This window comes from Callorhinchus milii, unplaced genomic scaffold, assembly GCF_018977255.1.
Source record: "Callorhinchus milii isolate IMCB2004 unplaced genomic scaffold, IMCB_Cmil_1.0 Scaffold11, whole genome shotgun sequence".
NCBI classification, from domain to species: domain Eukaryota; kingdom Metazoa; phylum Chordata; class Chondrichthyes; order Chimaeriformes; family Callorhinchidae; genus Callorhinchus; species Callorhinchus milii.
This window is the reverse complement of record NW_024704752.1, coordinates 19,133,034-19,147,171: the sequence shown is the minus strand read 5'-3', so window position 1 is coordinate 19,147,171 and position 14,138 is coordinate 19,133,034. Positions and strand designations below refer to the sequence as shown.

At 38.7% G+C, this 14,138-nt stretch overlaps 1 protein-coding gene across 1 annotated transcript in view; it reads right to left on the bottom strand.

Moving 5' to 3' along the window:
- Positions 1 to 14,138, bottom strand: part of LOC103175759 (neuroligin-1) — a 157,140-nt gene that overhangs the window by 99,127 nt on the left and 43,875 nt on the right. The window contains exons 3-4 of the mRNA XM_042339263.1: positions 11,215 to 11,274; positions 9,875 to 10,024 (exon numbers count right to left, since the gene is read on the bottom strand). Coding sequence (XP_042195197.1) covers positions 9,875 to 10,024; positions 11,215 to 11,274 — 210 coding nt within the window. The remainder of the gene's footprint in view (positions 1 to 9,874; positions 10,025 to 11,214; positions 11,275 to 14,138) is intronic.

Genomic DNA, 14,138 nt, shown 5'->3' with positions numbered 1-14,138 from the left:
AGGTCTTTCTGATGGTTTTACATGAAAACCCTCGTTTATTTCACAAAACTGTTTAACTAATCAATGAACAGCCGTGGGGCATATTTAGCCTTTTCGTCGTGTTTTGTATTTCAACTTCTGGCAGGAAATTCTCGAGGTATTCTTTGTTTTACATCATGGTGTTGGGCTGACCCCCAACCCATTCGGTGGCTGGTTGCGGACACAGGCAAATGTACTCTTAATTGCTGAAATATTGTTGCTCTGTCAATCAGATCTCTTTTTAAAGCTTTGTGCCGTCGGACCCACCTTATGGCATTACATATTTAAATGTGGTCTTTCTCCGCAGCCCAGTTTTAATGTTATTTAAAGAACACGCTAATACAGTAATCATCCTTGCATTTGACACAGCACCTTTCACTTCGGAATACCATCTCAAAGCGTTGCAGAGGAATTTACTATAAAACAGTGACCATATATTCTGCAAGCGAAAGTGGCAGCCAATTTGTGCGCAACAATGTCCCACAAGCAGCCATGCCAGACACAGTTCATTCATGTGCAGAGCACTGAAATCAGTTCCTTTTACGCCCTCTGATTCATTGAGACACGGAGCAAGAAATATAAAATTAAGCTTCCTGCTCCTCACTGCTATTCTGCTGGGAGCAAAATGGCTTCACTCCCACAGGATATAAACACAGCTTAAATGTTCCCGTGGAACGAACTCAGTATGTGTCACCCATTTGGGCACTGTTTGCGGCAGTGATGGTAGAGGGAAGGCTCCTTCCTTCCAAACATAATTAATGTATTTCAGTCCTTTGTCAAATACTTTGTCAGAAGAAAAATCATGTCAGTTGGCTGGGGAGGTAATTTAGTTGGATCTCCTGGGAAAATAGTGCTAGTAACTCTGCAGCTTTATCCCACAACTCAGAGCTTCTGATTCCATATTAAGTCCTATCATATAACTCAGTCTTGAAAGAAATCGTCTCACGGGGGACCTTATATAGGTGTATAAAATTTTAAAATGGAATTGAAAGAATAAAACCCAGAACAATACTTCAGAATGAACCAGGAGAATAGAACAAGAGAACATATTCTTTAGTATTGCAAAGGCTATGTTTCAGGACAGATACCATGACCCAGAGGAAAATTAACAACTGGAACAGGTTACAGGAAGAGTAGTTGGTTGAGGTCGGGACAACCACAACAACTTGCATTTACATAGCGCCCTTCACGTAGGGTAGCATCCCAGAGCACTTGACAGCGGCGGAGCACGACTTACACTTGGAGGACACTTGACTTACTTAAAAAACAGCTTGATGCTGTGCTGGGAGACGGTATGGTATGGTATGGTGGGTACTCTGGAAGGATGAGATGAGATCAGATTGGCCAAAGGGTCTTCGTCAATTGAACCGATCTTGTAAATGTGCAATGCTGAGCACGGATTCAACAGTGTGGATAATGGTGAGCTTCTCAAATATACTCAGGTTAGGGTCCACTGACCTCAGTGACCTCTTTGACTGAGATCCAGAACAAGTGCCTCTGATGGCTACAATACGTCCAGGCTGCAGGAAAATAGTTTTGGCACTTGGTTTGGACATGCTTACTCCCCACTCCGCTACTGCTTGACTGACTCCGGCCTCCTGCTTTGCTCTCGTCCCCTCCGCTGCATCATCAGTGGCCCTGCTTTCAGCTACCACCCCCTGGAACTTTGCAACTCTCTCCTTGATCCCTCCGCCTTGTCCCTTCCTTCCCCTTTTTCAGATCGTGCCTGACTGTGTTTACGGTCATCTCCTCCCTCCCCTCACAGGGGATCACTGTTCAGCACTCCGAGACCCTTCCCCATGTGAAGGAGGCTTTATAAATGCAAGTTGTTGTTACTGTTTCTTGACTGTCCAAGACAAGGGCCACAGACTGGCCATTCAGACAGACTCAGCTGAGAAAGGTTAAATTCTGACTTACGTGCGGTGAAAGGGGGGAGGCGGAGGGAGAGGGGAACACAGGACATTGTTCTAAGCGCAGTTTACATGCTTATCTGCCGCGAGCCGTGAGAGCAATGTGATGAATTAAAATGGAATTCAGTGACTACCTTTGGGAAAAGATGAAGGCTAGGTTGAAGCAGTAACTTTTTCCACAAACGTGAATCCTTAAGGAAATCAACTGCTGTGGCTCATAATTCAGTGAGCGGGCAAGAGGGAAGCAGCTACAGTAAGAAATGCCATCGTCTAATACAGAAGTTTTAGAAGGTGGATAAATCAATGCTGGAGAAAGTGAATTGAAATCCTAGACCGGGGTTAATGATTTCGTGAGAACCAGAAAAGCTTTTACCAAACTGAGTTACAAAACAACTGGTGCGTTTGTGTCAGTCACGTCTTAAATCTCAACATCTTCCATCCAAGTGCTAGACCTCCTTGTGATAATCTCTCATCTTGAGATTTTAACTGACGAGCGCAAATGGATGGACCTTCAAATGCAAACTTCAAACACAAGCACACAGGAAGTTTACAGGAAGCTTAACGAGATAAAGAAAATCGATCCAGAATAATATTTTCACCACACAATTTACATTTATATAATGTTTTTCCCGCCTGGAAGGCGTCTCACAGCTGGCTCGGCACCCAAGGCTTTCATATACACCAACGCATTAGGACTCAAGGGCACAGGTTAAGGTTAGTGAATGGTAAGTTTAGGACAAACTAGCATTTCTTCAGATAGAGGATAATCAATAGCTGGGAATGCTGGGCAAAAAATGTGGTTGAGACAAGCACACTGGACTACCATTCACGATAGCAACCTAAATATTTAGGAAAATACTCATGGTCAGAGTACCTTCCTAAATATTTATTTTGATCTTTTAAATTATTCCATTTTAATTTGGGGGTGGTTGGGTTTGACTTTGCTCTTAAACAGTTGTTTTCAAACCCTCACATATTTGCATCATGTAAAATATGTTTGTCTACTTTTAAAAAAAACACAACAAAAATTGGTTAACAAATAGCAGTCCATTCCTCCCCCCACCACCCCACCCAACATGTTGTGACTGTTTGTGGGACACTTCTGCGCACAATTGGCTGCCGCGTTTTGCCCACAAAATATACAGTCAATTGACTTTACAGTATATACTGTGAAGCGCTTTGAGACGTCTCAAGACATGATAAGGCACTATTTCAAATGCAAGGATTATTATTATTATGATAATAATGTGAGAAAATTACAGACCTATAGATCAGCTCCAACTTCCTAATCATTACCAGAAATTAACTGAACATGTTATTTTATGTAGGATACATGTCCAATGTAACATAAATAATTATTCTCTTATCTGGCATTATTGTTTGTGCTCTGATTTGTATGATAGTACTGACTACACAGGCTCAAGAGGCAAAAATTTATATTAATTTCCCACATCATTTATTGAGATGAATTAGATGTGTGAAGGGTCTAAATTCATTTTAATTATGCAGGATGTAGACATAAAAATCCCTGTGTACATTTCTGCATTGCTAAGGTAGAACAACAATGTTATATGTTAATATATTTGAGCACAGCAATTCCAAAAAAAAAACAGCCAGGAAATGAATGATCCAAGCCCTTATAAAGTAGACTTTGTTCTGTAAGTTAAAAGTTTTGACTGTAATTTTGGTGAGTGCCTGATCGCAAAAGGACTAAATCCGAACCTGGGAGAGTAGCCTTATCAAAATTATATAATAGATTATTCAAAACATCCTCGTCCGTTGAACATTACCATAGAATGAACCTGCGTGATGAATGACACATGTAATTGAATGGCAAATTTAAACTTGAATTTAGCATTCAACAATTCTGTAATTGATTCACTTCACAGTAAGTCCCTATTGAAATATTATAGAAAATAGCATACAAAATCCTTGTTATAGGCAATCCACATACAAACTGTAAAGCTCTCTTGCACATCACTGATACATGAACATACTTACAATGATAAACCGCTATTATGTACAAAGAGTGCCACTTTACATATAATTTGAAATAAGAGCCCATTGTCCAGTAGGTATTATAGTATTTATAATTCCAGACATTATTTTGTTGAATTAAAACAATCCCCAGTGATTTATTAATTTAATAAGAGTATGTTTCAGTATGTTAAAGCAACTGGTTACAAAGCTGATGATTCCTCCGATAATTAACAGTTATTCTCTTGTTAGACAAGCACTAATCATTCAGATCAGCTTTAAGAGTTTAGCTCATTACGGCTGACATTTTATAAATGAAGGGGGAGTAAAACAATAGTCGACAGTACCTTATAGCTAGCTCATAGCTAACTTTTTTTATATTCCATACAGACACAACAATGAATAATTCCAGTAATTAAAGCTGTAAATTGAATTGCGTTCCTAATTAAAATTTGTACAGTGTTCGGCCCATTCTGTCACCCTATAAAAGCTGAACTGATCATTTGTAATTTTGCTGCAATGCATTTTGGAGAAACCATTGAATTAGTAATGAGCTTACACTAAATATTGCAATCCATAATAACACAATAATTATCAATGAATTTGATATTGCGCCTTTCACGTCAGGAGAACTTCTCAAAGCAGGATTCCCGGGATTCATTGTAAAGTGACTGTGCATCTTTTCTGCGGACATTCACCCAGGGTAGCGTCTCAGCGCACTTAAAGACGCATATTTAGTTTGAAAAATTACAGCTCAAAATGTAAAATGTAAAAGGAAAAGAATGAACATTCACTAAAAAGAAGAATTTTTTTTTGTAACATAAGCAAATCGGGGCTTGAAGGCAAGGACTTTGATGCACCAAAAATTCACTGCAAAATGGTGCCTTTAGCAAAGTGGAGCTCGAGTAGGAATCTGCAGCTAAGGCTTTACAGCACCCATGAAAAATGAAACATTCAGAGTACAAGCACCATCTCTCTTCAATTTACAGCGGAGATTATGCCAGCACAGGAACAACAACAAAACACAGGCCATCAGCTGTGGACTTGTTAGTAACCCTTGGAAGTCATCCCAAGGAATCCTATTGAAAAACAGTCACATTTGTTTAAAGATTCAGAAAGTTAATTAAAAAAAACTGGCACTTAGCAGCTGAAAAGGGATAAGGAGGGAAACTTGGAAGAGGCACTGAGTTGAAGATGAACTGAAATAAAATGGAGCGAAGTGGAAAGGTTCAGACAATCCGACCCATAGAACCAGAGAATAAAGAGAAAAGCAAGAACTCAGAATCAAATACGTCTCAGCAGAGAGAGAGATAAATTAAAGCAAGGAAACATTGAAGTAACAGTCATGGCAGCTGAGCACACGTGGTAAAGATCAAATAATAATGAAAGTTGTTGGCAAGAGTAAACATTATTAATTGATTCTTCCTCATCAATTTTCTCCTCTCCTTTTTGGCTCCTCTCTCTCTGCACTTGGGTTCATTTACATCATACAACACCTTACCTAAGTGACCATTATTCATGTATGACACTTGACATTGAGCAACAGCGGCTGTTCAAGTATGTGGGGCAATGCACATGACAAATCTGTCCTTTCATTGAGTCCACGCATGCACATCTCCAGAACAGGAGAGGGTCGCTGAATATTAATAAGGAATTGGAGATCTGGATACCTTTTGTTTCCCTGATCGGAGGGCCAGTCCGGCTCAGCTCAGTTAACTCAGCGCAGATTGGGGACTGAACACACAATCTTCACCCTAAGTTTGTTTGTAGGCCCATGCTTACTCCCCGACTACATGCGCCCCAGTCAACATGAGAGCCTGAAGGTCATTCATTATATTTAACCCAAAAAGTAACCGTAGTTTCAAATCACTTTGACGAAGGACAACGTGATGGAATCTGAATTGGTATTTTAACCATCAGCTAGTTATGGCACTGGAGGAGCACAGATCATTAGGCTCAGTGGTGAAGCAGGAGCTCAGGAGATATGGAGTCGGACTGAGCCTGGAAGGAAGAAGTTTCAGTCCCACACTCTCGTGCTAACTGTCCTTCGTTGCGTTCATTTTGCCGGCTGTCTACTGACCCGCTCAGAGTCATGAGAATGTTCCATCTTTGCAAGGCAAGTGAGAAAAAGAAAATGAAACAACTGGGTGAGATCAGTCCAGTTTTATAGACACATTCCTCGCATCGCTCTCATAAAATGCAATCATTGGCAGTGCTGTACTGTCTAATGAAGCCTCTAATCTGCAGCAAAGCCTCTTTAAAGTGGGCAGTTTTCTTTTAACGATCTGAAGCTTTTGTTGCACGAATTTGCAAATACTGATACAGCAAAATAATAATCCTTGCCTTTGCATAGCGGAACTGAAGCAGTCAATAGTGCCTTCATTACAGTTCTTTCAAGATTATTCATCGGGGTATTCTTCTGAGTAGCATTTTATAAAAATATTTTGAAACTTGTAATGCCAAAGCAGACAATTTGCATTATCTTTGACAAATGTTGCTTCTTTATTTCTTTAGGGCCATATGTTGTGGGGAGCTGTTGTGATCTTGCCGTCCCTCATAGCTAACAGTGACAGTGGTTTAGTTTCCACGTGATGGAAAACATGTCACATAACATGTAATTATCCATTTAACATTCACACTTCATGACTAAGGAAGATATTTTTGTTCGTCTTTTTAATATATTCGGGTAATTTGATTATTACAATGTTTTAAATGTATCTTCATTACTGCTCCTTATCAGCATGAACGTAATTAATAAGCTGTGGGGAAAATGTCAGCCTTCAATAATCAGATCTGTTAACTCTGTATGAGACGAGATTCTCGAGGAAGCCTCATTTCACAGCTGAGAAACAAAGACAGATTATGAAGCACGTTCTTACAATTGCTGACAGAGGGGTATCAAACAGGTGTAGAAATAGATACACCCACACGCCAGAGGTAGAGAACAGATAATCCGTCACCCCTTTCCAACCAACCGCAGAGCCATTAGTTGATGATTATGAAGCCAAAATATTTACAATGGCTTCCCGCTGCAGATCACTGGTGCTGTAACCAGCAGTGCCATGAATTGGCTTGCACCTGCAACTTCCCACAGCGAGTTTCTGATCTTAACCATGCCATCAAATGAGGTGCCAACTATAGGTCAAACCCTTCGCCATAGGGGAGGGAGAGGAAAAAGCCAAGTGAAAAATTCAAGGCTCATCATTCCTGGCAATTCTCACATCGCTACAAACAGCTGATTGCACAGCATCACTGCCTACAGCCTGTGAACAAGTAGCTTCACTTCTCCTACAAAGCAGAGTCTGCTGTAGAGATTCCCGAGAAAAAGGAAGTGTAATAATAATAATAATCGTGCATTTGATATAACGCCTTATCACATTTTTGAGATGTATCAAAGCGCTTCACACAATATACTGAAAAGTGAATTGATATTTGCATATTGTGGGCAAAACGCAGCAGCCAATTGCAATAAGGCTTCACTGTAAGGGAGAAACATAAAACCTATTCTTATTGATTAACTTTAGTTTTTTAATACTTTCAGGGTGGCACTTAATTGAAACCTGCTTCCATTGCAAACCCAAATCAGAGGTTAAATCGCCAGACTCGATTAAGATGTAAGATGTGAAGGCTTTAGTGGCACAGTGCCAAAATCATTGTCTCAAACCTTTATAATAAAAAGTTATATATTCTGGTGTTGAAGCTGAATTTACAGTCGCCATGTATTATGAATCAATTCATATCTATTCTGCTACTTTGTGTGTGTGTGTAAAAAAAGTGATGTTATAATAATCCTTAATAATCCTTGCATTTGATGTAGCGGTTTTCACGTCTTCTCGCAGTCTCAAAGCACTTCACAGAATAGACTGAAAAGTGAATTGACTGTATATTTGTGGGCGAAACGCAGCAGCCAATTGCGCACAGCAGCGTCCCACAAACAGTCGTGGATTGAAAATTAGCAATTTATTATTGTTTTTCTTGCATGTGAGCCAATTTCTGGCACACACCCCAAATGATGTGGGTCTCTCAACCTCGAGGAGTGCTAGCTTCTGCAATACTGTTCAGGTTGTGTGTTTTGTGTGACATAATAATAATAATAATAATAATAATAATAATAATAATAATAATAATAATAATAATAATAATAATAATAATAATAATAAACACAATACACTGTAGATGCTGGAAATCTGAAAACAAAAACAGAAGTGGCTGGGAACACTCAGCAGGTCAGGCAGCATCTATGGAGAGAGGAAAGTGAGTCAACGTTCTGACGAAGGGTCGTGGACCCGAAACGTTGACTCACTTTCCTTTCTCCATAGATGCTGCCTGACCTGCTGAGTGCTCATAGCCACCTTTGTTTTTGTTTTCAGGCATAGAACACACTTCACAGTAATGCAAGGCAGTGAGAGTGACTGCCACAGTAGGTTCAGATGAAAGGGACAGACAAATCCATCAATCATATTGGCGTATTAAATTGAAGTACAGCAAGCCGATGTGTTAAGGAAAAAAACATTGCGTTGAACAGAATGTACCGACTTAAATAGGTTGTAGTTTGCAGAATCGACAGGATGTTTATTAACTCTGTAACGTCAAAGAGGATTACAATATCACACAATATGATAAAGAAATTTCACTGTGGGATCCAATGACACTGGACATGCATTCCAAGGTAACTCAGCACTGTTGCCACACAGCAAATGTTTAATACATAGGTATACTTGACACTGTACAGTAATCTCCCAGCCGTGTTACACTAAAGCTGCAATTATATCTCTTGAAAATGGAAGTGTATTTTAAAATAAGGAACAACTTTCTGAAATGCAGAATCGATTCATTCCAACTGGTACTCAAAGCGAAAATGGTTGACCCTGCCCTCATTAACACCAACCTCAATTCATCAATGTATTTGAGAGCAAAACGCTGCATTCATGAGGGAGAAAGAAAGAAGAGAGCAGTGTAGGCAAGGGAAATAGGAAGGGTGGGGCTCGGGTGGGGTATAAACACTGGGGCAAAGTGCCACATTTCCAGGCTCTATCGCTCTATGTCACAAAGCATTTTTATTTAAAGCCAATAAATATAGTGTTACATCCTACTGGCTACTGGAACAAAAAGCCATATTTTAAATATTTCACCTGTGATACAATTAGATTACAATCTACGACAACTGTTCTAATCCGGAAATATGAAATTACACAGAAACATTGTACATCAAATATTCAATCCAAGTTGTTATGTGATATTAAAAGATATCAGTTGATGACAAAAGTTATTTTGTAAAACCTAAAATAACCATGAACAACAATACCCATGATGAGGCTTTCCTCAAAAGTGATGTAAACATTAAATGTTATGCACACAATACATGTATTCAAATTATTGTTCATCTGCTTTGTTCCAAGTTTTGAATGCAAGGCATGGATTCCTGCATTTCCTCAACAACTGGAAGTAATACGTGACTGATTTTACAGCCTAATATTCATCAAAATTAGCACAATCTGGCACAGTATACTGCAGAAATAGTACAGACTGAATATGATCCAGAAGTCAATCTGAATTGCTTTGTCAACACACTTAAAGCTAGCAGAAGGTAAGTACTTTTGCAACATTGATGTGTTTCTTCACAGTCACTCTGAGTAAAATGGTTGAAGAAGCCCCAAATTATAGCACTGAGAACTAAACTGAAATCATCTCCAACAACTTCTTAATTTATCTTCCATTTACCACTTTGGCTATGTCCTCTGTAACTTGACTTTATCTCTCCGAGTACTATTACCAAGTATCTTGTATTTTGTCATCAGCATCACACTTATTTACAATATCACAATATCACAGTTTTAGCCACAAGAATCAAAATCGTACTGTAGTATGTGCTCAGCAAAAGACATAGACATTGTTTTAAACTAAGTTGAGAAGTTTAACTAAACAAGGAATTAATGTACCTGAAGTCCAAAAGAAACGTATTTTCTTACCTAAGACGCCAAGCCTGTAGTTAACAGTGATGACTATGACATTGCCATAACTTGCCAGGACACTTCCATCAAATATATTTCCTGTGCCTTCCATGTACGAACCACCGTGGATATAGACCATAACGGGTTTGGGTCCACTATCCCGAATGTCTGTAAAATGACACAAAGTTTGAAAAGTTTGAAACAACCAATTGCGAGATTGAAAACGTTCATCATTTTGTAAGAAATAATCAATGGGACTAACAGAAAGTCAAAATATTATTTTATGGACCAATTATGAATTGTAGTAAGTTTCTCAAGCAATTTTTTTTTGGAGGGGTGGGATTGACTGTTTCAGTGACAATAAATAGGTGATATAACGTTAGTTGTTAAGCGATGAGGTGACAGATTAGTGCTGTGGTCGCAGTTACAGGAAGAACAGAATGGCCTCTCCCTCTCCATTAGCTAATATTTCTAGTTTAAAAAATATCACACCCTCTTACTGATCAGGCAATGCCTTGCATGGTGGAAAAACATTTAAAATAGTGTTGCGAATGCTTTACTAATAGCAGTGGATCAAAATAAGGTTATCCATTAATCATGAAACAGAAAATATAAAAAAGTATTGAGTTTCAATGTTAATTCCACAAACCGATATGTTCCAAGTTAGATTTTTCCAAAAAAAGAGCAAAGTGTACAATGAACTTTGTGACGCAAAAGTGCATTTTTTAAAAAATATTAAACTGGTAGTATATATAAAGAAATAGGTCATTGTGTTCCAATCGATGCTCCCACCTCTATTAATTATGTGGGGAAAAAATCTTTGCGCAAGAAATGTTGAAATTTCAATCTGTGAAGAATGATGAATTAATCCAATCATGTTTATGTGGCTGTTGCTTCATTTAACGAAAGTCAGATTTCCCTACATTGCTTTTTTTAGTATCTGTTCAATGCAAATGAGTGATTGGAAAGCATGCAGCAGAGTATTAAAGTTTCTTTGTGATTTTATGTCACGTCATTTCCGAGGAGGGATGCGAATACGTAAAACATCCGATGTGAAGTCAACCAAAAAAAAATTATCTTAAAAGAAGTTGTTTTAATGATGTGTGGCGGAACTTTTTTTGTCGTTTAAAAAAAAAATCTTGCTACAACCAAATACTGTGGAAGAAAAAAAATGTGAAGACATTTAGTAAAAAGAATTATAAAAATGTATTTCAATCATAAACGGCAAGACAAAAAAAGTAGAAAATGAAGTGCAAAAACTCTGCACTTCAAAATTTTTTAAAAATATATACTTTTAAGACAGGAGAAAAATTGAGAGGATCCTTGTCATGCATATTGGTTTGATGGCAAAAAAATACCTTCATCTTCAGCACCATCATTATCACCTAAATCATCAGTCTGTTTCTTTGTAAGGGGACCTAGGATTAAACACGAAGAAAATGGAGGAAAAAAGAGAATTCAAGAACACACACGAACTTCACAAAATACCACGTCAAAACATTTCTGAAAAAGTTGAAATGTAAAACTTGTTTTTTTTTTAAGAAAAACAAAACTACAAAACTTCCTTAAAATGGATTAAAAAAAGGTAAAAATCCTAAAACGTGTTTCGTATTTAAGACGTTTCCTGAAAGCTACAGTCATAAGTTCTTCAGTCATTTTGTACAAGAAAGAATTATGTACTGATTAGAAAAAAAAATAAAGTTTCCATCAGCATACCCACCATTTCAAGAAAAGAAGTACTCAATCTCCTGGATTATTGACTAAACATATCTACCTGTGCCTCAAGGATCCGATATCAAAGAACCAGAAACCTTTTACACGTCTTTCAAATATTTTAGAATACTTGGAGCGTGAAAAACATTTGAATGCAGGTCTCAAAATACAAAAAAAACTAAACGAAAACTGTTGCTTTGAAGGGCAATATGTTGCCAAGTGCAAAAAAGGCTTCCCAAGTCATTATCTTCAATGGATTCTGTTTTTCTGGTTAAAAGTCATATCATAAATGAAATTGGGCAAGGACATTTCTCAAAGTAATTTCAGGTGTATGACTACCCTAAAATATTATTTCTTCCATAGAATACAGGAGCATATGCTTAACACTGTGCCAATTCTGATTTATAACGTCAAGTTAATGAGGCTCCACTGTAATGTTTGACTGCCTGCCACCATATTCGATGTAGGAGCTTAGACAAGTCAAAAATGTGCTACGTGAGAAACGAGAAAAAAAACAAATTAACAGTCGTGTCAACCACCATTTCTAAATCCTTGAAAAAAAACCTCTGTGTGTCCATTTATAGGATTGTACAAGATAGACATTCAAATTGGATATTTAATTCTTAATTTGACTGGGACAAGTCAAATGCCCAAAAAATTGAGAACAGCTATAAATCGGGATTTTTTTTAAAATTTCATTTAGCACGCCATGTCCTTGAAGGATGGTTAAATGGATTGCTTTCCAGCAACAAACCATTGAATTGTATCACAATGCAAACTGAAACCCTGAAGCTCTTTCTTAACCGTTTTGTTCCGTTATGTAGTTTCCGAACATTTGTTGAAATCGAATGAATTGAGCAGCAGAAAGTTGAAACTTTTTTACGGTGGAAGCTCATTGCTTACTGTAAAAGAATACACATTTCCATTTTGTTAACGAAAACATTAATAAACTTTATGGGGACAGAACAGGGCAAAGTACAGGACAGCACAAAACATTTAAAAGTCATGCAAAGACCAATGGGGGTCGAGACACAATGTGTTCATAGACTGCAACACCAATCTCACACAAAGTACGCTGCCAATGGAGGAATTAACTTCCCATGCTAGGTAAGAATGTCAATGGCTTTCATGCATTGAAAGGAATAAAAAAAAGCGTGAAGGGCAAGAGAATATAGTGGGCACAAAGCTTTAAAGCTCAGTCCATGCATTTTACATTTTCAACTCGATTTGAAGCTTTCCACGTATTTTCTACATCGCTGTGACTCTATCAACCGAACCTTGACCCAGTGCCGCACATGAACACTCGCACGTCGCTGAACTTTGTCTCGCGTGTGAAAAGAAGTTACACAAACAATCGATTTTGGCGGTGAGTATGAGTATGCATATCAAACCCAACACTGTACCACAATCTAGTGTCATCAGAGGTTTTTTTTTGAAGTGCCATGTGCAGTGGCTTGGATCCTATCTCTTGTTCTATAGCATTTTTGTTTTTTTTGGGAGGAGGGGGACAGGGGGACGCAAATAAAACATTTTGACCGATAATACAAAGTTAGAGCCATCAGGGTTCTCCAATACAGCAAATAAGAATAGCAGCAACAATCCCAAAGAGTTGCTTGTTAGCAGTGCTTTCAAATGAGGTTCAGGATGAGGAGGGGAAAAATGCCCAGAAATAAGTGACAGGTTTGTCGGAGAGGTTCTCGAGGCTCAATCCATTGCCTGAAGTTTTTGTATTCATCATACGGCAGGGTGACTTGGCCTGATTGTCACATTTTCTGACTGCTTATGAGGATTAAGGGCGAGAGTTTCTGGCAGTTTCGGCCCAGTTCCCAGTGTGCAAAATCAAAATTTGACAGTTTCTGTTCCTTGGTGAATTGGGCTGAAAGTTTAATGAAGGAATGGTGCCCCACAGCACAGCAAGTTGGGGTATGGACTGCATTTGCTAAAAGATACCTGGGCCCTTCCAGCATTGCCTTGAATTTAAATGAGAGCCGACTGGAGTGCGATTCCTTTGTGCTTGTTGGCAATGTGTAGAATTAAAAGTTTGCTGATTTTTAAAAATCATCCTTTCCCGCCCCCCCCCCCCACCACCACCCCCAAATAAAAACATCTGACAGAGAGAGAGAGGGAGAAGTATTCAAATATTTATGGCTGGATTTCTCCTGAGTTCATGTTAAGATACGATTAAAGCCTTGGCTCTTGCCAACCTGCGCCTAACACTTTCCAGAATTAGGTGAGCAGGAGGCGTCCCTCCAAAGAGAGAGAGAGAGAGAGAGACCGCATTTCATTCCAACAATCTCTCTCTGGGATTTCCATGTGTGTGGGTGGGATGCATGGAATTCCCAGCTTGGCTTGAATACTCTTAAGCACGGTGATGGGTTTCCGCGTGTGTCAGACACACACCCGGCTGAACCAAAAACACTGTGTTTACCGTTCACCCAACCTTCTCCTTTTCTTGAAATTTCTTAAATCTTCTCAATCCTTTAATATTATACCTCCAGCACATTAAGATATCTGACGCTCAATGTCTCTTGACGAATGGCTCTACAGAGACTCATTTGAAACCACAAAT